This window comes from Vombatus ursinus, unplaced genomic scaffold (assembly GCF_900497805.2).
Source record: "Vombatus ursinus unplaced genomic scaffold, bare-nosed wombat genome assembly UNPS02000580.1, whole genome shotgun sequence".
In the NCBI taxonomy this organism is placed as follows: Eukaryota; Metazoa; Chordata; class Mammalia; order Diprotodontia; family Vombatidae; genus Vombatus; species Vombatus ursinus.
Genome location: NW_020940358.1, coordinates 28,843,735 through 28,871,650, shown reverse-complemented (window position 1 = coordinate 28,871,650; position 27,916 = coordinate 28,843,735). Strand labels below are relative to the sequence as shown.

At 43.7% G+C, this 27,916-nt stretch overlaps 1 protein-coding gene and 1 non-coding gene across 2 annotated transcripts; both read left to right on the top strand.

Annotated features, from left to right (window-relative positions):
- Positions 1 to 802: 802 nt before the first annotated feature.
- On the top strand, positions 803 to 25,970 carry GCK (glucokinase). The gene is made up of 10 exons (XM_027851814.1): positions 803 to 881; positions 7,249 to 7,411; positions 10,310 to 10,464; positions 11,497 to 11,616; positions 12,876 to 12,971; positions 13,255 to 13,354; positions 17,549 to 17,732; positions 19,612 to 19,767; positions 20,814 to 21,047; positions 24,279 to 25,970. Exons 1-10 carry the CDS (start codon positions 852 to 854, stop codon positions 24,421 to 24,423), a joined length of 1,383 nt encoding a protein of 460 aa, XP_027707615.1. The 5' UTR covers positions 803 to 851; the 3' UTR covers positions 24,424 to 25,970.
- Positions 19,337 to 19,438, top strand: LOC114036760. The gene has a single exon (XR_003568366.1). It is a non-coding gene; the product is annotated as a U6 spliceosomal RNA (small nuclear RNA).
- Positions 25,971 to 27,916: the final 1,946 nt, after the last annotated feature.

The following is a 27,916-nucleotide window of genomic DNA, read 5'->3' as shown; positions in this document are numbered from 1 at the left end:
TATTTCAGAGGAAGCATCGATGAATGATTTTGTTCAGATAAGCCTTCTCCTGGCTCTCCTCCCCTGCCATGCTCCATCCAATAAAATTTAGGAAATAGTCCAAATAGTGACCTTTAGGTCAAAGAGCATGATAGACTAACCTTACCTCTCTTGAGTTTCAAGGGTTCCCTACAGATTTGTTACACTTGGATCTGATGAAAAAGTTCAGGATTTTACAGTCCTTGGTTATATACCTTACCCCTTAGGCTCCACTTTCTCAGTTCCAAGAGTTCTTATTTGTTTCATCTGCCATTGTGTATCAGCCCTGTCACATTCCTCTTTGGAGCAAGAACCAGGGATGTGTGTTTTCTCCCTTTCCTATGTAAAAGGAGGCCAAAGAGGGGATCCCAGCTTCAGAAGCCCAGCTGTGCCCAAGAGTGGACTAAGCTGGCTCCTGGCTCCCCTCCCTCCTTTTCAGACTTCCTCAACAGCTCCAAGTCAAACACAAATCTGGATATCGACAGGTGGAGGGCACTAATCTCAATGTCGTGGCCCTGGTTGCCCTGGCCTCATGATAGTGTGTCTCCCTCTCTCCTCTTGCCACACCCCCTGCCTCCTCACATGTGGCAGAGTATTTCAACAGCTTGTGACCTTCCTTACTTCCAGTGGAGCCAGTTCCCATCACCAGCCAGAAGCTCTTGGCCTGTTGCTGCTCCTTACCTTTCAGAAGGACTTAGGAACAGGCTTGTTCTTCTCTATCAGGGATGGCAAAACTTCAGGCATAAACAGGAACAAGAATCTCTGGTCCTAGGGAGCCTCAACCAACAGATCCCCCAAGCCCTTGACCTCCTCCTGAGAGAAGAGTTGCCACAATGAAATGGAACCAAACAATCTTGGATCTGGTAAGGATCTTCCCAAGAATGAGCCTTTCTCTTCTCACTTCCCAAGAATAAGCCTTTGTCTTCTCACTTTGCTCGGCACAATGAGGAAACTGCGGCAAACACGGTTAGGTGACTTGCCCGGGGTCACGTAGCTAGTAAGTGTCTGAGACCAGATTTGAACTTAGGTCTTCCTGACTCCAAGCCTACTGCTGTATCCTGTGCACCACCTAGCTGCCCAACCTAGCACATAGCAAGTACTTAATAAATTGCTTGTTGATTTGTCCTGACTTGGGGTGAGTCTGGGGTAGCTCATTAGAATAAACATATGAGTGGGCCCTCTCTCAGGAGGCTACTGCTTCTTCTTCAGCCTGTGCAGGAACTCCCTGAGAAAGAATATGCCTATCCTGAATCAGGGCTGCCTCCAACATATGTGAGGAGTCCCACAACTGGCATCGGACAGAAAGAGCCAGAAAGTGGGCTCCCCACTCTGAAGCAGCCACCACACCTCACCCTGGGCAGTCAGTCCTGAGCAAGCTCCCCCCTCCAGCTCTGACAGGGGCATTCCTGGTAGTTGACAGTGGTGACTCATGACCAAGTCCTGAAACAGGTTGGTCAGCATTTGGACAGGGCAACCCGCTCCTGGCCCTGGCCCTAGCCCAGGTCCTCCCTATAACTTCCTATGTGGGCAGGCTGCTACCAACTGTTTAACATCTGGTAGGAGGGCTAGACAGGTAGACCTGGGGATTCTCCCTGGTGGTGGACGGTAGCATGTCTCTCCTGATTGCCTTTGACTAGGACTAACTCTGCTACAAACAAAGACAGAGAGCATACAGGAAAGGAACAGTCTAAAAGGGGAGTCAGAGAGATCTTGAGATGGTAGATGGGCAAGGGTGTCTAGGAGTAAATGAGGCCCTTGATGGGCTTATACGGAATCGGCACCAGAAGAACACCCAGACTTCTATTTGCTTTCATGCATGAGCAAGCAGGGAAGAGGAGAAGAGAAGCCTAGCAGAGGTCAGCTATAGGGACACTGGCAACTACTCATTGTTCAACAAAGTACCTACTATGTGTCAGGCACTACACCAGATACTGGGGATACAAGTGCAAAGAATAAAACAATCCCCACTCTCACAGACCTTACATTCTAATGGGGAAAACCATGAGTGCATATAGAAATATAATGTGAATAAACACAAATGTATAGAGAGTCATTTGAGAGTGAAGGGGAGAATCAGGAAAGGCTTGAATGTTAAAGGGGGATGCTTGAGCTTTAGCATTTAATTAGCTGCTATTCTACTTTCAAACAATCCTAGTGCCGGAGCTGGAAGGACCTTTCAAAGTCATCTAGTCCTAACCCCTCATTGTATAAAAGGGGATCTGAAGTCCATTGAGATTGAGACCTCACCTGAGGTCACATAGGTAGTAAGTGACAGAGCCAGGATTTGAACCCAAATCCAGTGACTTTTTCCCCTGGACTATGCTGCCTTCCTTGAATTGCATGAATCTGAGATGAGTGACGGGCTTCAGAGGACCTAGGTTGAATCTTCAGACCTCTGTTACTATCTATGTGACCTTGTCATTTCAACTCATTGGGCCTCAGTTTGCTGGTGGTTGAATTAGACAAGCAGTTCTCAAGCTTTTTGGTTTGAGGACCCATATATACTCTTAAAAATTATTGAGGACCACCTCTACCCACCAAGAACTTTTGTTTATATTGGTTATATCTATTTTTACTTGCCATATGAGAAATTAAAACACCCTAGTGTTATTATGAAAATAGTTTTGACCTTGTAGGCCCCTGTGAAAGGGCCTCAGGGATGCCCAGAGAACCCCAGACCACACTTTGAGAACCACTCCATTAGATAATCTCTAAGGTCCTTTCAGCTGGAGGCATTTGGTATCCTAGGCAAACATCATGAAACAAATATGAACTTGTCCAGGCAGAATGAAATCAATTTTGTAATTCATGATATAAAAATACAAGAAGAAATTTAGACAAATTCGATTGAGTGGGAGGGAAGTAGTTACTATAGGCACATCTTAGCTGCTGGGTGAATACATGTGTTAAAATTCAGTGCCTTCAAGCATTGCCCAAATTGCCCTGCCCTGGTTAAGATTAATTCCAGATCTAAATTCTCTAATCCTATGACCTCTATGTTTTGTCTCTAATACTTGTAGTATTGCAAAAAATTTCAAAGCAGGGCCTGGCAGAGGCAAAAGGCCTGCAAACAGGGACTTTCAATGAGGAATTCATGTCCTTCTGAGTTTCTGAAGTCAACTTTTCCCCACTGTCCCTAGGAATAAAAGGAATTGCTCATTATTAAGCAATCAGGAAACATTTATTAAGTGCCTACTATGTGTCAGACACTGTGCTAAGTGCAGAGGATTTAAAAAGAGGCAAAAGACAGTCCCTGCCCTCAATGAACTTTCAATTGCATAAGCGAGATGAAAACAAATATATACAAACTATATACAGGATAACAGAGGAAAGGCACTAGAATTAAGAGGGGCAGGGAAAGGCTTCCTTTAGAAGATAGGATTTTAGTTGGGACTTAAAGGAAGCAAGGGAAATCAGTATTAAGGACTACATTTGATACAAGGCTAGAGTCCTTGAGGAAAGTGTCCTACATGTACCTTCTTCCCTGCCCAGTCCACCTCTGGGGTATAGACAGCAGAGGATCCTAGGTCCCAGTGCTTTAGGGGGTCCAGCTGCTGCAGTGTCAATGACTGGGCAGTAATTTAGGGAGAGGCTAGGAAAAAAAATATCCACCAGATGGTGTTAAAAAAAACAAAAACAAAAACAAATGATATGTAACTAAACTCTTTTAGGAGGAGGAAAACCTGTCCCCAGTGATCTGCCTCTTCTCTTTTTCATCTCTTACCCCTCAGGCTACAGGCTTCTTTTTTGTAATTTCTTTTATCCTTCAAAAGGGCTCTGGAGGTTCATTTTAAGCTGCTTTACCTGCCCCTCTTCTGTTCCTGTGATTTCACTCTGGTGTGGAAACTCTCTCCACCAATGCAGATAGGCAGATCAGCATAACCAATGGTCTTATAAATTTTTCTGGGGCTCTCAGGTTAAGTGACTTACCCAGGATCAAACAGCCATATGTGTCAAAGGCAAGACTTGAACCCAGGTCTTCCCAGTCCCAAGGTCAACCTTCTATCTACAATGTCAGCCTACCTTTAAACCTATTTTCGCCTGGATAAAAATGTATTGGGGAGGGGAGAAAGTGTGATTTTTTTTTAAGCCCCAGCCTGAGATGTCTCTGAAGATGACTCTAGAAACCACCAGAGGGTATTAAACTAACCTAGAGTACTGGAAGGTCTTTAGGAATCAGGTTGGAGGGTGGCTTAGCAGGGGCCTCGAGGCCATAGTCAAAGGGCTGCACTGGAGGACCTGGAGGGCTACATGTGGCCCAGAGGCTGCAGGTTACCCACCCCTGACCGAAATATAGGTGCTATTGCCCCTTGCAGCCTAGTGCAGGGAAGAATTCAATTGGGAGTTAGAGAACCTGGGTTCAAATTCCTTCTCTGATGGTTACTATGTATATGACCTTCAGCAAGTCCTCATCTGTAAAACAGAGGGGGAGACCAAGTGATTTCTAAAGGTCTCCCATCCTATAACATTGACTTTAAGAACTTCAGTAAAGCAGACTGCCCTTGGGTGGTGCTTTGGGAGCATTTCTCACCCATCTTCCTGAAAATGTTTCTGAAACCTCCCTATCTGCCCCATCTTCTGCCTCACTGTATTACCTCCAATTGAACCAAGCCTATGATTTAGGATCATAAAATCTAGACCTAGAAGAGACTCCAAAGCCCTCTTTTTGCAGATGAGGAAAACCCGTCTTTGGTGGCTTAAAAACGGCTTACCTCAGGTCACACAGGAAGCAAATAAAAGCTGAGATTTGAATGACCTCAGGTCCTCTGACGCCAAGCCTAGTGTTCTTTCTGCAATGCCACACACAAAGTCACAGCCCTATGGCAATCATGAGAAACTTGAGGGGATCCGTGTTGGCCTTCCGTTGATCTGGCTTTCTATAATAATTCTCGCTGGGTTCTTGAGAACCTAGGAGGCTGTCCTCTTCCAGCGGAAAAATAGTAAGTGGCATTTTGTAGTGCTTTAAAGTTATAGATAATAATCTCATTTTAGGGCAGCTAGGTGACACAGTGGATAGAATGCTGGACCTGGACTCAGGAAGACTCATCTTCCTGAGGTCAAATCTGGTCTCGGACACTTACTAGTTGTGTGACCCTGGGCAAGTCACTTAACCCTGTTTGCCTCAGTTTCCTCATCTGTAAAATGAACTGGAGAAGGAAATGGCAAACCACTCCAGTATCTTTGCCAAGAAAACCCCAAATGGGGTCACAAAGAGTTGGACACGACTGAAACTACTGAACAACAACAATATCACGTGGGAGGAGAATAATAAATGTTTGTGGGTTGAAATAAGAGAAGATATCATACTAATAAAGATAGCCTGGCACAGTGAAAAGAGCATTGCATTTGGAGTCAGAAAACCCAGGTTCAAATCCTGACTCTGCTATGTAATTAGCTGTGTGACTTTGGGTGAGTCACTTAACCAGTGACCTCAGTTTCCTTATCCATAAAATGAGGGAGTTAGACCAGATGATCTCTGGGTTCTTGTGTGCCCAACAGCTCACATTTCTATAGTATTTTAAAGTTTACAAAGTGCTTGTACAAATGGCATCATCCCCATTATTTTTGTTGTTGTTCAGTCGTCGTTGAGAGTAGCTAACTGAGGTTCAGACTTGCCCGTGGTTCAATAAGTGACTTTCATGCTAGTAAGTTTCAGAGCCTAGACTTGGGTTTCCTGTCTTCTAGTCTGGTGCTTTCCCCCCTATGTGATATACAGGACTTTTTAACCATAAAACACATGGTATAGTGGAAAGAGAATTGGTTCTGGAATCCAAGGACCTGGGTTCAAATTCTGAGTCTGATACTCAACGTGTATGACTTTGAGCAAGATTGCAGGACCTTAACTTCCCCAGGCCTGAAAAAATGAGAGAATTGGACTAGATGCCCTTTGAAATACTTTCAATCTCTAGATCTAAGAACCTATGATAAATAAATCTCAGAAATGTTTCTGCTACAACTGATATTGATGCCTGATTGATAGTAAAATTGGGGGGAGGGAGAAGAAGACAGCTGTGCAGGGGGATGCCTTCTTATCTGCTCAGCAGGCTTCTTTCCTTTCCATCTCTCAAGCCAGCTGTGCCACGATGGAGTAAAGAGGGAACATGGCCCCAGTGACAACGTGAGCTGCCTCAGGAAAGGAGCTCTAAGGGTACAAATAATATTTCTGCTGATTGGGTTTCATCCTTCCAAGCCCTGTTGTGGGTCATGTTTATCTCATGAGAGCTCTGGAAAGATGGGCAAAGTCAAGAAGATTAGTCAGGAAAATATCTAAGGCGAGGAGGGGATTTACCTAACAGCACCTGTTATCTCTTTGGGGCTGCCTGGATCACAGGCCAGGAGGTGACTGAGTTTCCCTGCTGTTTGTTTATTCTGGACAGGGCTTCCCGATGCTTGGGAGGGACTTAGTGGGACCTAGTAATAAAGGTCAGATGATGAAAGGGAAACAGAAACTTATGGGCTCCCAAGGACCATGTTATACATTTCCAAGGCTGTTTAGGAAAATTATTTTTTAAAAAACCTGCATAAAGTGAAGTGAGCAGAACCAGTAGAACATTGTACATGGTAATAGCAGTATTGTACAGTCATCACCTGTGAACGACTTAGCTATTCTCAGCAATACAATGATCCAAGATGATTCCAGTGGGTTCATGATGAAAAATGCTGTCCACTTCCAGAGAAAGAACTGATAGAGTCTGAATGCAGATTAAAGCATACTACTGTTCATTTTTTTTCATGTTTTTTTTCTTTTGACTCTGTGACTTTTTCCCACAACATGACTAATATGGAAATATGTTTTGCATGATTGCACATGTATAACCTATATCAGATTCTTACCATATTAGGAAGTGGAGAGTTGAAAGAGGAAGAAAATTTGGAACTCAAAATTTTTAAAAAATGAATATTAAAAATTGTCTTTACGTGTAACTGGGGGAAAATATTACTTTTTAAAAAACTTGTATAAATTATGAACCATCTGTAAAAACAATTTAGAATTTTGTGTTTATGAAACTACTTAAATTGATACTTTCTTACTGGGATCCAGGAACTTAGGTCTTCTGATGCCAAGTCTAGTATTCCAAGTTCAGTACTCTTCTTACTTGTAAAAAAAATTTTTTAATTTAAATTTTTTTTAAATTCACAATTGGATTGAAGATTCATCTTTAGGGATCATGTAACTATGTCCTTCTCTTTTTATATCTCTGACTCTGACTCCCCTCTCTCCTGTGGCAGGTGGAGCAAATCTTGTCTGAGTTCAGGCTACAGGAAGAAGACCTGAAGAAAGTGATGAGGCGGATGCAGAAGGAGATGGACCGAGGCCTGCGGCTGGAGACCCATGAAGAAGCCAGTGTGAAGATGCTCCCCACTTACGTGCGCTCCACCCCAGAGGGGTCAGGTAGCTGTGTTCCCAAAGATTTCATGAAAGGGCTCCAGTTCCCATCCTTGGCCAGACCCTACTGAGCTCCTAGTTCTGTGATTCCTTAATTTCCACTAGGTGGAGCTCCTCAGATGTAGCTTCCAAAAGGTTGTAGAAGACTATTGGGAGGAGGAAACTTCACAGATGTCACTGTGTCCTGACCACTGGTTCAGGGTCTGCTCTCAGTTCTATTGGTCCATGACCTTGGTGATCATCTTGTTCAGGGATGAGCAAATCCTGGAAAACACTTGCCACCAAACTCACTTCTATGAACCTGGCTAGGCCCATAACTTGTAAACTAACAAATTAATTTTCAAAGTTCTCTTCTGAGATCCCATAGGGGTATAGAGGTGATTCGGGGTTCTTAACAGCTGTGCCAGCAGGGCACACCTTCTAGTAGAATCTACCAAGCTGGAAAGGTTTTGTGTCTGGGTCTGTCAATAGACCTAATGTCTTATATCTGAAGACCAGCCTAGCTAGGCTCAGAGGGGCTCATCACCAAGTTTTTTTCAGCCACAAAATCTTAAGAAGACTGATTACAAAGGGAACCCATCTTCACATCACAGATAATCAAAGTAAAATTTAAGTATAGTGGGAGCCATTGAAGTATGATTATCAAGACTGGTCATCTGCTTAGGGCCTTCTCCTTTCTGATGGGAAAGTTCATTCATTCATTCACTTACTTATCCATTAATTTATTCACTGATCCATTCATTCATTCATTTACTCACTCACTGATCCGTTCGTTTATTCACTCATCCATCTATCCATCAATTCAATTAATTTCAAAAGATTTTTTTTAGTTTATTTGTTTGGGTCAAGACCTGATTTCACCTGTATAGGGAACTCCTATTGAGGAAACTTCCTGCACTGATAGAAATCAGCAACTGGTCTATAACTCCTAGTCTCAGAGAGCTGCCTGGGGGCGAGCACTGACAGGGTAGGTAATTTACCCAGGATCACACAGCTAATAGGTGTCAGAGGCAAGATTTGAACTCCAAGGATGGCCCTTTATGTCCCCTCTGCTGATTGTCATCAAAGAGTTTCTTACTAAATGTATAGGACGCTTTGATCTGTCTTGGTAAGTCACCCTTCTTTGCTCTCTGACTCTTCTCTGAAAAAAGAGCACTTGCATTTTTGGACCATTCTGGGGAGTACTCGGCACTGACCAATTCTTACTCAAACTCCGCTTTTCCTAGATTCTTTGCTGATCACCCTGCCTTCTGATTTCAGTATCCACCTAATTTCTCTATGCTTTTGTCTTCCCTAACTCCTTTCCCAGGAAAAAGCCATTTGGCAAATTCCATCCCACCTCCTCTGACCCTTCCTAGTTGTGTACATTTCAGCGGATGACAATTCTTTCCTGGGGACAATTTGTCCTACTGACCCCTGACCCCCTCCACAGTCCCATATGAGGCCTAGCCATACTTCAGCCCTCTGTAGCCCTCCTGCCACTCACTATTGTGAACCTGTAGTCCAGAGGTTCCAAAACTTATTGGCTTACCGCTCCCTTTTAAAAAAAAATTACTGTGTTCTCTGGAAATCTACTTTCTTTAACTCTTTACTGGTTTTTAAAAAAATTTGCATCATTTCAAAAAATATAATTTTTAAAAAAAATGACACATCTTAAATTTAACAATTTATTGTAAATTTGTGAGTTTTTTCCTTCATTGAAATTTTGGTGACACAATATTGCATCATGTAACCGTATAGTATCTTGTTGTAAATAAGTCATTGCACACACTTATTCCTGCCTATGCATGCTGGACTTCCTAACAATGTATGACAACACTTGCTTGTTAAGACCTGTTAGCAGATTTGACCACTGATCAAATAACTGCAAATAACTTGCATTTTGTGTGTTTATTTGGAAAACATTGTAATCACTACGACATTGACTCTGTTATACAACAGATGAAATGTATATGAACAGTTTTTCAAAATTTTCTTCTCTTCTTTTCTTTTGCTTCCACTGCCCACTTATTTTTATTCAACGCACCCCAATTGCACGTAAGGCTACTACCACCCCTCTGGATCTTTTCCCCCCAGGGGCAGTATTGCCCACTTAGGGAACTATGTTCTAGTCAGAACGTCTAACCTCATCATGCTGGTAAAGGGACTTCTGGGGAGTCAGGAGTATACAATCTTGTCTCTTATCTCTGGTTCACTGGATCTCTCTGCTGCTCTTCCCTGGTCCTAATCCTTCACATCCCCAGACTCCTGATGGTTTAAGGGTACTCACAGATCTTGTAGATGTGGACTGAACCCTCTATTAGGAAATGAGATTGTGTGGTACAGTGGAAATAACATTGACTGTAGAGTCAGAGAAACTGGGTTCAAATCCCAGCTATTTGACTTACTCTCTATTTGACCATGGGAAAACCAGTTGACTTCTTTTGGTTTAGTTTCCTCATGTAAAAAGAGGGAGCAGGAGAGGGTTGGACTAGAAGACCTCAGAGGTCCCTTCCAGCCATAAATCTCTGACCAATGACTTAGCTTCAAATCCTAGCACTGTTACTTACTCCCTATGTGACCTTGGGCAAGTCATTTATCCCGTAAGCCTTATCATCTCATCTATAAAATGAAGAGGGAGAACTAGATGACCTGAGTTCCCTTCCAGATCTAAATGCAGTCATACCATGACCCTTGGGGAAATAACCACACACACACACACACACACACACACACACTCCCATGACCCATCCCTTATTATGCCTTTGTCTTTCTTCTCTGAATCGTGGGGGTCCCTGCCTATATCCTGGTGATTTTCCTGCTCCAAAATTAGTTTCCTGGTTAGGCTAGAGGATGTTTTGATACATCCACTCTGCACATAGGAGGCATTTAATCAATGCCTTTTGTTTTTCTCTTGGGTTATAGAAGTGGGAGACTTCCTCTCCTTGGATCTGGGTGGCACCAATTTCCGGGTAATGTTGGTAAAAGTAGGAGAAGGAGAAGAGGGTCAATGGAGTGTGAAGACAAAACATCAGATGTACTCCATCCCTGAGGATGCCATGACAGGCACAGCAGAAATGGTAAGGCCTGGACTGGGATGAGACACCTACTCAATTGTGGCCTATCCTAGGGCCTTAGGAGTGAAGGGGAGCACTAGGGCCAAGGGCATAACCAGGGATGACCTTGGATCTGCCCCCAAAAACTAATAGTCTCACAGGAGCACTGCCTCTATTGGGAAAACTCTCCTAATTCCCCAAAGGAATGGCTTGAGAAAGAGAACTCTGGGCTTGATTCCCAGTGAGTGTGGGTGGTCTAGACCCAAGGAACAGCTGCATAAAGGAGTTCACTGAACTGTAGTAGAAAGAGCCTGGGATTCAGAGTTAGAAGACTTGAATTGGAATCTAGTCTGGGCTATGACATTTTCCAACTAGGTGACTATTCAAACTACTTGACTTTTCTCAGTTTCCTCAACTGGAAAGTGGCAGCTAGGTGTAGGAGGGAAATGAAATAATACTTAAGCTACCTACCAGGTACCTACCTTTTACAAGGAAGGGACCTTATAAAATGTAAATGTCTTTGTAAATGTTCATTATTATCATGTTGACATTCAGCAGCCAGATACCAAGAACCATTTCTCAGTGTGTCTTCCTAAAGGGTGCCTTCCCTTCTGACAAGATACCTCAGCACTGATTCCATTCCATTCCATTCATCAAACATTTATTAAGTTTCTATTCTATACCAGGCATTGGCCTAGGCACTGGGGATACAAATATAAGGAAACAAACCAATCTCTGACCTCCTCTCTCCTGGGCATATCCAACAGATCTATAAGTCCATAAGTACAGAGTCATTTCAAGAGGGAGATAGTAGGATGTGACAGCATTAGGCCATGGTATTGTTGTTACTATTCCCTTCCTTTAGACTCTGCTCAGTTGAATGGCCGTGGGTGAGAGCACCAGTATATACCTTCTTCTCATATCCACCCCAGAGTCCTCTCCCAATGTGGAGTAGATTTCATCCCTGGGGACAAGGCTTGCCTTTGTTATGGGGCAGGTATGGCCTTCCTGTCCCATTGGGACTTATAGTGTCCTCTGTGTTCATGTCCTTCCCAGCTATTTGACTACATCTCTGAATGCATTTCTGATTTCCTGGACAAACACCAGATGAAACATAAAAAGTTGCCTCTGGGCTTCACATTCTCCTTCCCTGTGCGGCATGAAGACATTGACAAGGTAAATATTTGGACTGAGGTCCTCTGACCCCAACTCCAGCATCCTTTGGCCCCAGCTTCAGCATTCTTTTCACTACAATGTGTGGCCTGATATGAACAAGAAGTCTTTAAAAGTAGAAACAAATTGTTAGTAATCCAATGAGAACTTGTTCAAACTCTCTTTTAAAAAAATGTGAATCTCAGTCTGGCTCTTTTCTCAGTATCTCAGTGTTCTACTCTTTCTATACGATGGTGAGATAGTCCCTATTGTGAACTACATGAGGGATGGGTAATCTCTTGTTTTGTTTTGTTTTGTTTTGTTTTATTCCCTCCCTCCTACATTACAAGGTGTGTAGTTTGTTTGGCATGTAGTAGTCACTCAGGAAAGGTCTATTGAGTGAGTGCTCCCCTCCCAGGGGAATTTAAAAAAAAATTTTTTTTGACTAGGTAAAAGAGGCCGTTTTTTCCCCTAATTTCTTACCTAGCCTTAATCACTGAATGAGTGTTGCCTCAGCCAAACTGGGGCCTGGGAAAGACCTTAACTTAAAAAGGTCAAGGTCTCCCACTGCATCCAGGGCCATCTCCAGTCATCCAGATCTATATCTTGCTATTGGATCCAGATGGCTCTAGAGGAGACAGTGAGTCTGGTGACTTTGCATAGCCCTGCCTCACTTAAATCTAATTCACTTGCAAGTCATGACATCACCTTCCTGATGTCATGGTCCACTTTGGGAATGAAGGACAAACAACAACAAATAATTGGGTGAGGGAATGAATGAATTGGCATGTGTGTGTATATGTATATGTGTGTATGTATACATGATGTGAAGTTATTGAGGGTTCTTGGCAGGGGTCAGCTAGAAACAGGTTAAATGGACTCATGAGAACTTATTGTTAAATTTTCAGTGTGAGCATTCACACCTTGAAAGTCAGCAAAGAGTTAAAAGTACAGGCTTGATTTATTGCTTTGTTGATTGTGTAACTTAGGAAGGTGGTGAAAAATGTTAATAATGCAAATTAAACTTAAAAGTGTGTCCTGTATACATGTACATATATATGTACTGTATATGTTTATATACATATGTGTGTGTATGTATATGAGAGCTGGTTGTTAAACATTTACCAGCATACTACTTCTTCTGTGAGAAAAGCTGCTCATGTTATCTGTTTCTTGCCACCCTAGAATGTAGCTCCCAGTAGAGAAAGTTGTTCACAAGAGCTCCTCAAACTTCCAAAATAGTAAATAGTAATATATATGAATGGTCTTCCTTCTCCCCAAAGGGAATCCTTCTCAACTGGACAAAAGGCTTCAAAGCATCAGGTGCTGAAGGGAACAACATAGTCGGACTCTTGAGAGATGCTATCAAGCGGCGAGGGGTAAGATGGAAGCCTTGCTGTCTCTCCTCCCCATCCCTCAGTGTTTCTGGCCTATGAAGTGGGTGGCCTGCCTCAGCTCTGCTCATCCCTTTCAGGTCTCCCTCCTTTTCCACTGTTGCCTCTGAGGCTGGTGCGGTTGGGAAGAAAGGCCCTGACTTAGCAAGAGCCCTCCTCCCCCACCCCGCCCCATACACAGCAAGCCAAGTCATGGCAGTCCCTTATTCTTCCCTCCCTTTAGTCCTCCTTGGGCTCCCCATCTCCTTATGCTTGTGCTTCTTGGCAGGACTTTGAAATGGACGTTGTTGCCATGGTCAACGACACAGTGGCAACAATGATTTCCTGCTACTATGAAGATCGCCAGTGTGAGGTTGGCATGATTGTTGGTAAGAAACCCTTTCTGTACCCCATGTACTTGAGGCTTAAATAATCAAATACTTTTCAAAAGCTGGAAGAGTCCTCTGAGAATCACCTTTCACACCTAGTGCTATGTTCAGTTCTTGAGTTAGAAGAACTAAACAACTCTCCTACTTGTTCCTACCTTTCTGTTTTATTCTCTGCTCCTTTCACACGTTATACACTCTAGCAAACTAGACTGCTGGCTCCTTTCCCCAACCTCATGCTGCCCCTTTCCCCACTTTGTGCATTTGTGTAGGCCACCTCTCATGCCTGGAATGCACTCCCTCCACATCTCTCTCTTACTGAGATCCTGCTGGTCCTTCAAGGCCCAGCTCAGACGTTACTTCCTCCAGGATGGCTTTCCTGATCCCTCAGTTGAAAAGTGGTGTCTCACCCTCAGATTTTCTTAGACCGCTTTTAAAAATCATAGGATTTAGAGCTGGAAAGAACCTTAGTGATCACCTGATCTAACCTTTTTCTTTCACAGTTGTGGAAATTAAGGCGCAGAGGGGTTGAGTAGGTTTGTCCAAAGTGATTCAGTTGTGTCAGAGCCTGGTTTTAAACCCGTCTTCTGGCTCCAAATCCACTGCTAGTTCTACTAAACCATGCTGTCCCACTTAGGCTCTCCTTTGCCCTGACTCCTTTCGGGGTGCATTATACTTATGAGTGTTGATTTAACTACCTATTAGATTGTAAACTCCTTGAGGGCAGACAGAGTTCTTTTTGTCTTTGTATCCCCAGTGCCTAGCACAGTGTCTTGCATTTAGTAGGTGCTTACTAAGTGCTTCTAGAATGAAACTGAGCTTTGCTGTGCTTTAGAGGACTCAAGTCATTTCTCTTTTTTTTTTTTTTTTTTAGGCAGTTGGGGTTAAGTGACTTGCCCAGGGTCACACAGCTAGTAAGCATTAAGTGTTTGGTCTGAGGCTGGGTTTGAACTCAGGTCCTCCTGATTTCAGGGCTGGTGCTCTATCCACTGCGCCACCTAGCTGCCCCTCAAGTCATTTCTCAAGTAGATAACAATACATACAACTGGATTTTTGAACAAATTTTTTCCCCAACAGATTGAATGTGCCAAGCCCACATTTTCCCAAATGAGGGAGGTTAATTAAAAGTAATAATGATAGTTCATGCTAGCTCAGAGTCATAACTAAGGCAAGGTGACTGGGGCTTTTCCAGAGGGCACCCAATTTAGTGGGTACTCATAGCACTCAGTCATTCCGCAACTTAGTTAACAAGACTAAGGAATTAAAATAAGAAACTATTAGACAGTGGGCTGGGTTGACCTCCTCAAATACCCACCTATGCACAGCAACCCCTCTGGAAGTACCAGGAGTCTCTGTCTCCCTCTCTCATTGCAACCTCTGTTGTGACCTCACCCATAGCACCTGGAGTCCTGGTGTGGATCTCTGTTTCCCACTCACCATATCCCAAACACTAAGTGAAGGCTCACTGTGTGATAATTGACCTGGACATAATTTCCTAATTCCTGATTCTTAATTTTTAATTCTTCTGCTTTACCTGAAAAATTTTGCCTTTCTCCAACTCAAACAAGCCTTTGAAGGAGTTGAGTTTTAGACTGTGCCTATGGTTGTAGTCAAAATAAATATATCACTGAATGTTTTTATTATTATTATGAATGATTATTATTATTACTTGCATTTATCTAGTGCTTTAAGATTTGTAACTGTTTTATACACATTGGTCAACCTGTGTTAGCTTAACCCTCCTAGGCCATCACCTCTTATTCAACTCCACATTTAGAACCGTGTAAGAATTTTCTTAGGGGTAATATTAGCTCATATTCAATCAAGAACAATTAATTCTGAAAAAGATGAGTTACTTATCTCAGCCTAGACTTTTTAAGTCTATGGATTGGCCCTGGTTGTTTCAAACCAATGTTCCAGTCAACTTAGAAACCATACCCCAGCCACTTGGACACCCTTTATTCAGAAGATTTTCCTCATCAAACCATCTTCAAGCTATCTCCATCATCCATTTGAGTATCTAGGAAACTGAGTTCTAGTCTGTTTGAACTTGCATAAGCTTTTCTGAAACACACTATTATTATCTGTTCTTTTCTCTGGAAGTTTGACCAAGGGCAATAAAGTTTGGGACTGACCTATGCATACCCTAACCTTTCCCCTTTTTTGTACTTCTTCCATCTACTTTCCTTTCTGACCTTGATCTGTTAGGTTAGCTATGAGAACCACAGTAAAACAACTCCATCCAGTCCCCCAGAGGAAGCAGTCTTGGGGGATCACATTTGTCTCTACCTAGAGCTTAGCAGAGTACCTGGCACATAGTAGGCCCATGATAAATGCTTTTCAACTTGACTGACCTGTGCAATGCCAAAAACATGTGATCACTTAGTGTTGTCAATTCAATCCAACAATCATTTATCTAGCCCCTACTGTGTACTGGGTACTAATACTAGGAATATAAAGTAGGAAATGAAAACAGTCTCAGCCCCCCTGTCACTTTTCCCCAACCAGGAGTTTTTTTTCTATTGGATGAATAGTCATCATCACAAGTGGATTCCCATCTCCAGCATCCCTGAGTGGCTCTGCTCAGATTGATGTGAATGAATGAAAGAAAAAGCATTTATTAAATGTGTGTGTGTGCCAGGCACTGTGCTGAGCCCCAGGGATTCGAATACAAAAAGAAAGACAGCTCTTACCCTCAAGGAACCTACATTTTAATAAAGGAAAACCACAGTATAAGGGAACAATGATTAGAGAAGGGTATATTGGACAAGGGAATCAGAGAGATGGTGAGTTAAGCCAGGCCATTCATTAATTGATGTAACCTTTCTGGTAGTGGTTTTATTATGTTTCCAAGGCTAGGAAGGGGCAGGTGAGGAGAGCAGTAGTCTGGGAATAGAGCATGAGAATTACTGGAGAACTGGGCATAGTAAATTGGTAGCTCCAATTTGGGTAGGGGGTGAGAGTGGAGATTGGGAATTAGACTCATCCTCAGGGAGAGTTCTGTGAGAGAGGCCAGGATACAGGCAGGAATTCCAGCCCAGCCATACCACTACCGTTTTCTTCCTTTTGTTGATGAATAGGAGTATGGGAAGTGTTCCTCAGGTAAGTCAGGGTGAGCATGAGAAGAGAGGGAAGACCAATACTGCACTTACAGGAGCCTCAGGGAAGCTTGGATGAGCGAGAAAGGAGGAAGGAGGTTATGAAGGCAGCTGCTCTGGGGTAAAGAGGCAGCCGAGAGAGGACTAGGGAAGCCCTAGGTGGGCCTTTCAGGGAGCCTGACCTTGTCTTCAAACAAGGAAAAGCTTCCAAACCCTGAAAGCTGTCCAGAAGGGGAATGTGCTGCCCTCCAGGGAGATGGATCCCTCAGAGCATGGCTGGCTAAATTATCAATCAGTTAGCAAGCATTTGTTTAGAAACTTCTATATTCCAGGCACTGTGCTAGGCACTAGAGATGAAAATTCAAGACTGAAACAACACCTGCCCTCAAGAAGTTTGCATTCTAACAGGATATGATATAACAGAACAGAACATAATATAATACATGCAGGCAGTGATGTGCTACTAAATGCTTAACAACCAGCTCTTTAGAAAATAAAAGTTCTAATACACTTTTAAGTTTAATCTGCATTATTAACATTTTCTCCATCACTTTCTTAAATCTAGACAATCAACAAAACAGTAACTTAAGTCCTGATTTGTGACTTGCCTATTTCCAAGGTATAAGCGCTACTGCTGAAATTTTAACGATTGGCTTTTATAGAGTCCGTAAGAGCTGGCTCCTGCACACCCCTGCACATAGGGGAACAGTTGCAAAGAAGGAAGTTTTGAGCTAGGCAGCCTCAGGGCAGTAGATTGTCATGTCCTGTCTGCTAAGGGCGATACTATTGATGGGAATATTGTTCTGAGTGCAAAAACAAAAGGAGGAGGAGAGGCGGTGTGAGAGTGGTGGCAGGGCAGATGATCAGGTGCTTCGTGGGATGGTCTCATGAGTGGCTGAATGGGACGTAAAGCATAGGCTGCGGCAGGCCAGATAGAGTGGGCTAGAAAGAGGTGATGCTTCTTGCCCCCTTGCTGAGTGACATTGTTTTGTGAGAGGTATCAAGAGTGCCCTCGTCTCCGTTTCCCCCTCTCTTACTCCTGGGAATGCCCAGAACTCAGGTGTGCTTCTCTGATCACACAAGGTCTCTCTGTCCCTAGGCACAGGGTGTAATGCCTGCTACATGGAAGAGATGGAAAACGTGGAACTGGTGGAAGGGGATGAAGGCCGGATGTGTGTGAACACCGAGTGGGGAGCCTTTGGGGATGCTGGGGAACTTGACGAATTCCTGTTGGAGTATGACCGGGTGGTAGACGAGGCCTCGCTGAATCCCGGTCAGCAGCTGTAAGGACCCCGTGGGCACAACTCTCTGATTCCCAAGCTGCTCGTCATCTTCCCCATTGCAGTCATGTGACTGCTCCTCTCCCCTGCGGCCCCCTCCCTCAACCTTGCCCTGCCTAATTGTCCCCTCCTCTCAACAGCAGTCCACCCTGCACTATCTAGTGTAAAGTTAAATTCTTTACTTTGATATTGCTGAGTGAATTCCTGTCATATCATCTTTGTGAATGTGCACTGGAACATGGTCTCATGCATTTAAATTTAATGCAATAATAACGCTGTCTTTAAGGAGACATAGGAATCTCTCCTTATACGTCCCTTTCTTTGCTTCCTTCTGTTCCCCTCTCCCACCTTCTCAGACTTTTCCTCTCCTCCTTGAATTGACGTTTGTTTTCCAGGGACAGGTGATAACTCACATGGGGGAAAGTGTCTAATGTATGTGTACAACCCCTCACTGCCTTACTAAGAAACAACATGAGGGTCTTGGGACGCAGGGCCAGAGATAGGATATGAAGGCCTCATACTCAGGCCTGGCTGTCGGGACAAAGCTATCTGGCTCCTAGAATGGAAGCTTACTAAGGCCCCAGGACAGTTAGGATGACCCCTATGTCCTTGAACATATATCACAGCAGAGTTGGACAATTCCTAAAACTGTAGGGTCTAAATGCTTTAGCATTTGAGAATGAGAATTAAATTTTAAAACTTTAAAGCAAAAAAAAAATCATCCAAATCTATCTATACAAGATGACCTTGTAGTCCTAATACTATGCAGGAGCTGTCATGAAATTCATCTGTGTGGAAGGGGCTTTTCTGTGTTATCTAACCTTCTGTTTTCTGTCACCTCTCAAGTACACCAGACCCAGAGATAATGATCTTGTTTTTAAATAGTTCCTGGGGAAGAAGGGTTTATAATCTCCCTTTTGTACTACAGATTAACCACATTTTGGGGCAAGAAGGGGAGACCCCAGAAATCATCTGTCACAGCCCCCTCATTTCACGGAAACCAAGGCCCAGATCCCACAGTTAGGCACTGATAGAGCCGGACCTGGGTCTCCTGACACCCAGTCCAGGGTTCTTTCTTGTTTTTGAAAAAAAAAAAGTGTTATTAATGCATTTAATGATAAGTGATTATTTCTGCATAATCCTCTCTATCCCAAGTAGAACCTCCCTTGTCACAAAGATGTACAGTAAAATACACCACACTGATCCAGGACCACATGTAACAGTCCATGCATGCCTCATTCCCTAATATACTCCATCACAACCGTGCTTTTTAATAAAGAAAAACAGGAAAGTAGAACCAATGAATGTAGCAATCATGTCTGTCCACATCTGCTTCCAGTGTTCTTTGTTTTTCAGTTTTTTAAATTGGCATTTTTTTTTGCATTCTTTCCATTATGTTCCCTCTCTAAATTATTTTCCTTCCTTTCACAGATGAAGGAAACCAGCACACATGTCCATACTATGTCCTTTTCATGAGGCCAGTGGCTAGTCATACCCATAGATGCGTACATTCACATGGAAGGTCACACTGCTCTAGTTCTCCAGAAGCCATTGTGAGGACCTCTTGAGCATGCAGGTCTAGACATTTAGATATTTAAGCTCTGTGCCCACTTTGGCAGTGCATATGTTAAAATTGGAATGATATTAAAAGATTAGCATGGGCTCTGTGTAATGATGACATGCAAATTTGTGAAGCATTCCATATTTTTAAAACAAACCGAAAAAAGCTATTTGAGTAATTTTCCTATGGCATTGGCCCAGGGCTGTGGTGCTAAGGCCCAGGGAAATGAGAAAAAGGAAGGGCAGAGATAGCCAGACCTGGGCTCATTTGGATATGGTGTGACTGTCTCTTGATGACCAAGGCTCTCCTTTATCCACACAGTTATGAGAAGATCATCGGGGGCAAGTACATGGGGGAGATCGTGAGGCTGGTTCTACTGAAGCTGGTGGATGAGAATTTGCTCTTCAACGGGGAAGCATCTGAACAGCTGAGGACCCGAGGGGCCTTTGAGACCCGTTTTGTCTCCCAAGTGGAGAGGTATCACACACCACCACGTGCTCAGTCATCCTGTCCCCTCAGGCCCCACAGGGTACAGTTTCCCAGGATAGGAGCCCTCCTTCCAGACAGACCTCTCTTTGGCTAACTATCTCATAGCCCCTGCCCTGGAAGGGTGCTTGACATGTTTTCAGTTCATACTCAGCATCTTAGATTTTAGGTAAATCTGAAATAAATTCCCACCTCTCATACACTTGACCCATAGTTAAGCTATCACTAACCAAATGACCAACAAGCACAAAAATAATACCTCCCATAATAGATAGAAGGCTGATCTTAGAATCAAGAAGACCTGGATTCAAATCCTGCCTCTTATACACACTTGCTGTGTGACTCTGGGCAAGTCATTTATCGTCTCTGTGCCCTAGGCAACAGTCTAAGATGATGAGTTAAAGACCAGTTGCTAATCTATACCAGTGGAGGCAATTTCCACACTGGGAGTTCCCTCAAGTATTTAAATGCTCCATGTGGATCTATGGTCTCATTTATGTGGGTATTCCTTCCAGTGATAAAGATTGAAATCCATTCATGCCTATCTATCCTGTGGGATTCTCTAGTCCATATCTATCTATAAATTCAACATGGTAGTCCACCCAATGTGTAAAGAACCTTTTAACTTTCTCTTGACATCTCAAGAAATACCACAAGGACATTATGCTTTGGTATAAGGATGAGAGCTGTCCTTATACCAATAAAATCACAAGTCCAGATCAAGAAGACCATGTCTCCTCCTGCAAAAAAAAAAATACCCCCAAACCAAAAAACAAACAAACAAAACCCATCAGGTCAATTAGAGAGGTTTATTAACCCAGTTGGCCTTTCATTTGGAACTCAGCAGACTGAGTTCTGGGGTGGCTATTTGCCCCATCAGCCACATGCACACGCATGCGCGCACCCACACACATCCCACACTGTCCAAAGCAGCAGATTCATCATATGCTCACTTGAAAGGCCCTGCTCTTCGCTTCCTGTTTGGTCACCCAGTATGGATAGCTCTCCAACACTGCCCTCTATCTCCCTTCCCATAGCGATTCTGGGGATGGAAAGCAGATCTACAACATCCTGAGCACCCTGGGACTGCTCCCCTCCATGACGGACTGTGATATTGTGCGCATGGCCTGTGAGAGTGTTTCTACCCGGGCAGCCCAGATGTGCTCAGCAGGGCTGGCAGGTGTCATCAACCGAATGCGGGAGAGTCGCAGCGAGGAGGTCATGAGGATCACCGTAGGTGTGGATGGCTCCGTCTACAAACTGCACCCCAGGTGAGGCCCTCCTTGGTCCCACCCCAGAGACACTGATGGTGGATGTTCTCTGGACCGAATAAATAGATACAACCATTCCCAAACCACTGACAGTCCTGAGATGAATTAGAAATTCAAGATCCAAGGCTGTTAAGCAGCAGGAAAAGGGTGAACCAGACATGTAAAGTTCTCTCAATCTGCAGTCTAACCTTGGTGTCTTGAGGCTATGGTATTCAGTTAGAAACCTTTTCTAATATTTCAGTATTTCAGAAGGAATCTCCCATGTGGAAACTGTTTCCATTAGAGTCATAGAGAGTCACCTAGGGCCCTAAGAGGATAAAGTGAAGGTAAGGCCGTGGTAATATAGCTAGGGTGTCAGAGGCAAGATTTGAACTTGGGTCCTGCTGACTCAAGGGCCAGCCATCTCCAGCCTTGTGCCTCTTCAGATCACCTTGGGAATCTCTACTGGGCTCATAAAGTGAGACTAGAACCCCTACTTCCTGAATTGAGTCTAGAAGGCTCCCTTGCCACCCTATAGGGGCAGGTCAGCATTCCTCTACTTCCCACTTCCCACATCCCACATCAATCATTTGAGCCTCTTTGTCAGGGCACAGGTTCAGAACTGGACCCATCCACTGTCTGCACTCTCTTCTAGGCTACAGAATAATACTAGACCAGAAGGACTGGAGTAAGGCTTTCCAGTTAGTCAGTCAATAAGCATTCCTAAAACACCTACTATGTGCCGGGCACTGTGCTAAGCCCTGGGGTTCAGGCAACAGTGTTTGGTGAAGGGAGAAAGGAAAGAAGAAAGTGGCAAGCTGTGGCTTTAATTCCATTTCCACATTCTGGGAAGGTTCAGACCTTTCCCTCCCCTTATTCCTTCCTGATCCTTTCTACCCCCTCCCTCAGTCTAAAGTGACAGAGAGGGGCAAGAAGCCTAGTTGAAGTCAAACTTGTATAACATTTTAGCTTCTCTACAACTTGATGACTTTGTGTGGTTCTGAAGCCAGAGGAACTGAGTTTAAATCCTACTTCTGATGCTTAATATATGTATGATCTTGGGCAGGTTACTTGACATTCCTGAGCCTCAGTTTCCTCATCTGTAAAGTGAGGCTGTTGAGCTAGATGGTCCCAGAGGTGCTTTCCAGATCTATAAGCCTTTGAACCTCTCTGGGCCTCAGTCAGTTGATAAGTACTTACTAAGTACTTATCTATAAGTACTTACTAAGTACTGCTCTGTACATGGGCTCTGTGTTAAGTACTGAGAATCAAAAAAAAAAAAAAAAAAGAAAGGCAAAAAATGGTAATTCACACTCTATTGGAAGGGACAACAACTATATACAAACAAGATATATACAAGATTAAATGGAAATAATCAATAGAGGGAAAGCACTAGCATTAAGGGTAGCTAGGTGGCACGGTGGACACAGTGCCGGGTCTGGAGTCAGGAAGACTTATCTTCAGATCTGACTTCAGATACTTAATAGCTGTGTGACCCTGGGCAAGTCACTTAACCCTATTTGCCTCAGTTTCTTCATCTGTAGAATAAGTTGGAGAAGGAAATGGTAAACCATTTCAGTATCTTTACTGAGAAAACCCCAAATGGGGTCACAAAGAATTGGACATGACTGAAAAAATGACTGAACAGTATCATTAAGGAGGATCAGGAAAGGTTTCTTGTAGAAGGTGGGATTTTAGTGGAAACTTGAAGGAAGCTGGGGAAGACAAGAAGTGAAGATAAGGATAGAAAGAGAATTTCAGGCCTGAGGAATAGCCAGTGAAAGTACACAGAGCCAGAAGATGAAATGTCTCACTGGAGAAACAGCAAAGAAGCCGGTCACTAAATTGTGTAGTACATGGGGGAAATAAGGTGTAAGAAGACTGGAAAGGTCAGAGGGGGGCAGATTATAAAGGGCTTTGAACGCCAAACAAAAGATTTTATATATTGTGATAGTAGCTGCTGGATTTCACTGACTAGGAGGGTGACATGACCGGACTTGCACTTTAAGATTAATTTGACAACTGAGTGGAGGATGGATGGGAGTGGGGAGAGACTTGAGATAGGTAGACCAACAAGCAGGTTATTGTAATAGTCTAGGGAAGAGGCAAAGAGGGCCTCTACCAGGATGGTGGCACTGTCAGAAGAGAGACAAGATATTACAAAGGTAGAATTGATGGGACTCGGTAACTAATTAAATTTGTGGAGTGAGAGTGAGGAATTGAGAATGACACCTGGAAAGTATGGTGGTGCCCTTAATAGGAAAATTAGAGGGGATAATTTGGGGGTGGGGATGAGAGTGGAAGAAGACAATGAGTTCAACTTTGGACATGTTGAGCTTAAGATGTCTATGGGACAAAAAGTTTAAGCTGTCCAATAGGCATTTGGAGATGTGAGATTGAAAGTTGAGAGAGAGGTTAGGGCTGGATAAATAGATCTGGGAATAATCAGCATGGAGATGATAATTGAATCCATAAGAACTGATGAGATCACCAAACAAAATAGTATAGAGGTAGAAAAGAAGAGGGTCAAGAATAGTTAGTAGGCATGACATGGATGAAGATCCAGTAAAGAAGACTGAGAAAGAGTGAATAGAAGGAGGAAAACCAGGCAAGAGTAGTTTCTTAATATTTAAATGAGAGAATTATGGGAATAGAAATAGCATATTAGGACTTAGAAGAACATAGTTTCCTTAAGTGAAGCTCTAAACATGAACCTGAAGGAACAATGGTAAAGAAAACCAACGAGAAATCAGCTGTAAATATCTCTATCCAGTCCAAGACTGCACAAAAAGATTGCCAGAATTTTATAGAAGTACAGACGATAGACAGGCTACCTAAAGAGAACTTTAGAAAAATTAGATATGATAGCTCTCTGGCAATTAGTTAATGGTAACTAAAAGGAAGTTACATATTTCTCAAGTATTTGTGACACCTTTATAAAAATTGACAATGTGTCAGGGCACAAAAACCTTACAAACAAATGCAGAAAAGCAGAAAAGGATATAAAATGTAAAAGAGAGAATTGAATTAGATGGCCTTTTAGGACCTTCCCAGTTCTATATCTATGGTCCTATCATTAATATCCCCACTTTGTGCCTACTTTGAGGGCTGATTCAGAGCAGAGGGAAGGTGAAGGCCCTGCGTACAGGAGAGGGGAGGGTTGTGGATGGGGGCTGCTGAAGGACTCACCTTTTTGCTCTGCCAAGGGTCTTCTCACCCAGTATTAACTACTCCTCTCTTGTGTCTACACAGCTTCAAACACCGATTTCACGCTACTGTGCGGCAGCTGGCACCCTGTTGTGACATCACGTTTATCCAGTCAGAGGAGGGCAGTGGCCGGGGTGCTGCGCTTGTCTCTGCTGTGGCCTGCAAAAAGGCCTGCATGCTTAACCAGTGAAGGCAGGTGTGGCCCTTACCTGCCTAGGCATCTGCCAGGGGCAGTGTTCACAGGAAGCTGCTTCCTAGCTCCTTCAGCCCTTGGTCCAGGACAGAACTTCTGCCCCTTCCACTTTGAGGAGGCTGGGCTTTTGCTGATAGCAAGTGCCGTGGAAGATATACTCTTGGGGGTTGTTCCTTCTCCCAAAGGAGGAAGCTGAGGGGTGCAGAGCAGCTTGTTTCTCTCCATGGATGTGGGACTTGAGAGCCTGTGGTATCTATGTGCCGTACTCAGCTCAGGACCAGGGGGAAAGACCTGGCAGAGAAGGAATGGCCTCAAACAGATTTGTAACTAGATTTGCGTCTGGATCAAGGGAAAGGAAGATGCTGGGGGGAATTCACTTGGGGTGCAGCCATCGGGGGAGAAATATACTCCAGGGCACCACAAGATTTCTATGCTGCTGAAGGACTGACTTGTACTGGGTGTCAGTAGGTGGCACGGGGGACACTAGAGGCCAGAGTTTAGCCAACAGAGGAAGAAAGTATGCCCTGGGACAGGTGCCTTGGGGCAAAATCTTTGTAATTCCTCTCTAGTTAATAGATCTGTCCTTAAAGAATGACCTCCTACACAACTCCATCCAAGCCCACCAACATAGCCAGGACATTGTGTCTCCCTCCCCCAGTGTCCTATCCTCTCTTCCAAGCTGGTAGCCAGGGGCTTAATTGAAACCTAGTAGTGGCTAAGGATGGTCTATTCCTGTAAGATGGTGGGTGTGGCTTAGCCTGATCCTAGGGATTCTAGTTCTCCTGATGACACCACAGCCAACTTCCTTTTTAATAGCTGACCTGTATATGCTTGCTGCTCCTATCAGGGAAAGCTCCTGGATCCCTGGCATGGCAAGTCAGCTTCACTATAACCATCCAGACCTTGCCAGTCTGCTCCCCACTAGGGTCACTAGTACTCAGGAGCATATGTATATCAGCCCTGGGGTTGTTTGGGGCAGGGAGAGTCTGTATGGGCATAACCTAGTCTATTTGTGCCATTGAGAGAACCAGAGACCACAGATTCCCTGAATCTTCAGGCAAGTTGGCATTCACGTGGGTGGTCCTTGGTCCTTTTTCTCCTGGGAAATATACCCAGTAATACAAAATGAAACTGAACCCCACCAAGAGGGAAGAAGTCATCTAAGACCTTCCCCCTGACCCCCACCACCCAAGCTTGGCAAGTCAATTGAGCCATACAGCCTCATGAGGTATCCCTGCATGCTAAAAACACATACCACCTCATAACCACAACAGAAGACACAAGGCCCTTCCTGCCTCTCTCCTGGCAGGGGAGCCCGCCTAATCTTCCTAGGGCTCTTATTGTAAGAGTCCTTCCCCAGTCACTCTCCAAAGGAAGGCTCTGGAGCCAGGCGTTAATACTGGTATCTGTAGATTGTATACCCATTGAACCATGAAGTGCTGAGTGTCACAAACACACACACACACACACGTAAAGCCAAGCCCTTCCTTTTCCACATTGTAAAACCAGCATACTCATCACAAACTCACCACAATCCTTTAATTCCTTCCCTGATTGTCTTTTTATTTTTAAATAAAGAAAAATTTGAAATATGGCATCTTGGGTCAGTTCAATGGTGATGGTTTCATAAATATGCTTACTAAATAACGTATGGGGAGATATTTTAATATAATTTAACAGCTCATATATAGCTTATGGAAATTCTTCCCTTACTAGATCCATACCCCATCCTACCCAGTTTCACCCATGGGCCACTCTTAATATGGGTAACTGTCCCAGGCTAGGGTACTTTATAATAATAATATCTGATATTTGTATAGCACATTAATGCTTGCAAAGCACTTTCCTTAGAAGAACAGTTTGTTAGGGATAGCAAAGGTATTATTTTCTCCCATATAGCAGATGAGGAGATGAAGGCCCTGAGAAATGAAGACTTTGGCCAAGGTCATACAGCTAGTAAGTGGCAGACCCAGGGCTAGAAGCCAGCTCTTCTAAGTCCAAACCCTGTACTCTTTTCACTACATTATGCTGAGCATATAGATCTGGGAATTATGTGAGTAGAGATAATAATTAAACCCATGGGAGTTGATGAAGTCACCACGAGAGTAATTGTATTGGGAATATGAGGACCAGGACAAAGCCTAGGGAAACACCCTCAGTTATGGGGAGGGGGCTTGATGTGAATAGTAAGATAAAAAAGGAGATGTGTAAAGAGTGGTTAGACATACAGCCCAAGGACCAGGAGAGAGAAATAGTGTTGAAAAAATCCAGAGATGAGAGGAGGGTGGTCCACAATACGAAATGCAACAGCGAGGCAGCCAGAAATTGAAGCCAGTGCCTCTCACTATGGGACTTTTTTATTTCTCTTAAGAGATGAAGGATGAAGATTGAGGGAAAAGCCATCAAATTATGTCAATAGTAACTTTGGGAAAAGTAGATTCAGTTGAGTGATAGGTTCCAAATCTCGATTTCAAAGAGCTAAGAAGTGAATAAGAGGAGAATTAGAGATAATGAAGCCACTTGGGTGAAGTGAAATTAGGACAGTTTTATTTTATTTTGTTTTTAAGGATAGAGGAGACTTGAGTCATATTTGAAGGCAGGGAAGAAACCATTAGATAGGGAGAAGTTGAAGATGAGAAAGAAAGAGGGGATGATTGAGGAAGCTATCTGCTGGAGAAGACTGTAACAGAAGATAGGATCAAGGGCACATGGAGAGGGGTTGGCCTTGGCAAGAATGGCCATCTTATCATCAGAGACTGGAGAAAAAGAGACAGCATGATGCAGTAGAAAGTGTTGGTTTTGGAGTCAGGGGTCCTGGGTTCAATTCCTGGCTGTTACTTCTGAAACCTGAGTCACCTTGGGCAAATGACTCACTGGGAGTTGGTTTCCTTATTTGTAAAATGAGAGGGATGGACTAGATGGTTTTTGAGGTCCCAGCTCTAAAACCACGATCCTATGAGAAGAGAGTGGGGATGATTTCAGGGGGTTTTGAGATGAGTGGGGAAGAAAAGGAGCTTACTCCAAATAGCCTCAATTTTCTTTGTAAAATAAGAGTCTAGATGCTCAGGTGAGAGGGCATGGTTGAGGGAAGGGGTGGTGTGAGAGACTTGAGGGAGGAATAGCTTCTGTCGGGGGGCAGGGGGGGAGAGATAGGAAATCTACTAGGGAAGAGGAGGAGGAGTATTCTCTTGCTGTGGGAGGAGCCCAGGTGAAATTGGATAATATGAATTTGTGGTTCCCAGTCAGCAGGGTTGTGTGACTTCTTCCCGTTCTATTTAGCTGCAGAAGTGGAGGAGGCCCATGGTGGGAGTAATGCAGGGCTGGGGTTTGGCGAGGGATGAGCAGCAGTAATTCAAAGGGGTGAAGGATTCAAAAGTAGAGGACAGAGTGGAGTTGAATTGGTTAACTGGAGGGTAGGAACTGGGGAAGAGAGTAAAGTCAAAACAAAGGTAATGAATGGTCTGAGGAAGTACTCAGGGATGGAGGGAAT

Coding starts and splice junctions, on each gene's coding strand:
- GCK (XM_027851814.1), top strand. CDS start 852: ATGAAATGGAACCAAACAATCTTGGATCTG. Junction 7,412..10,309: donor CTCCACCCCAGAGGGGTCAG/GTAGCTGTGTTC, acceptor CTTGGGTTATAG/AAGTGGGAGACTTCCTCTCC. Junction 11,617..12,875: donor GGCATGAAGACATTGACAAG/GTAAATATTTGG, acceptor TTCTCCCCAAAG/GGAATCCTTCTCAACTGGAC.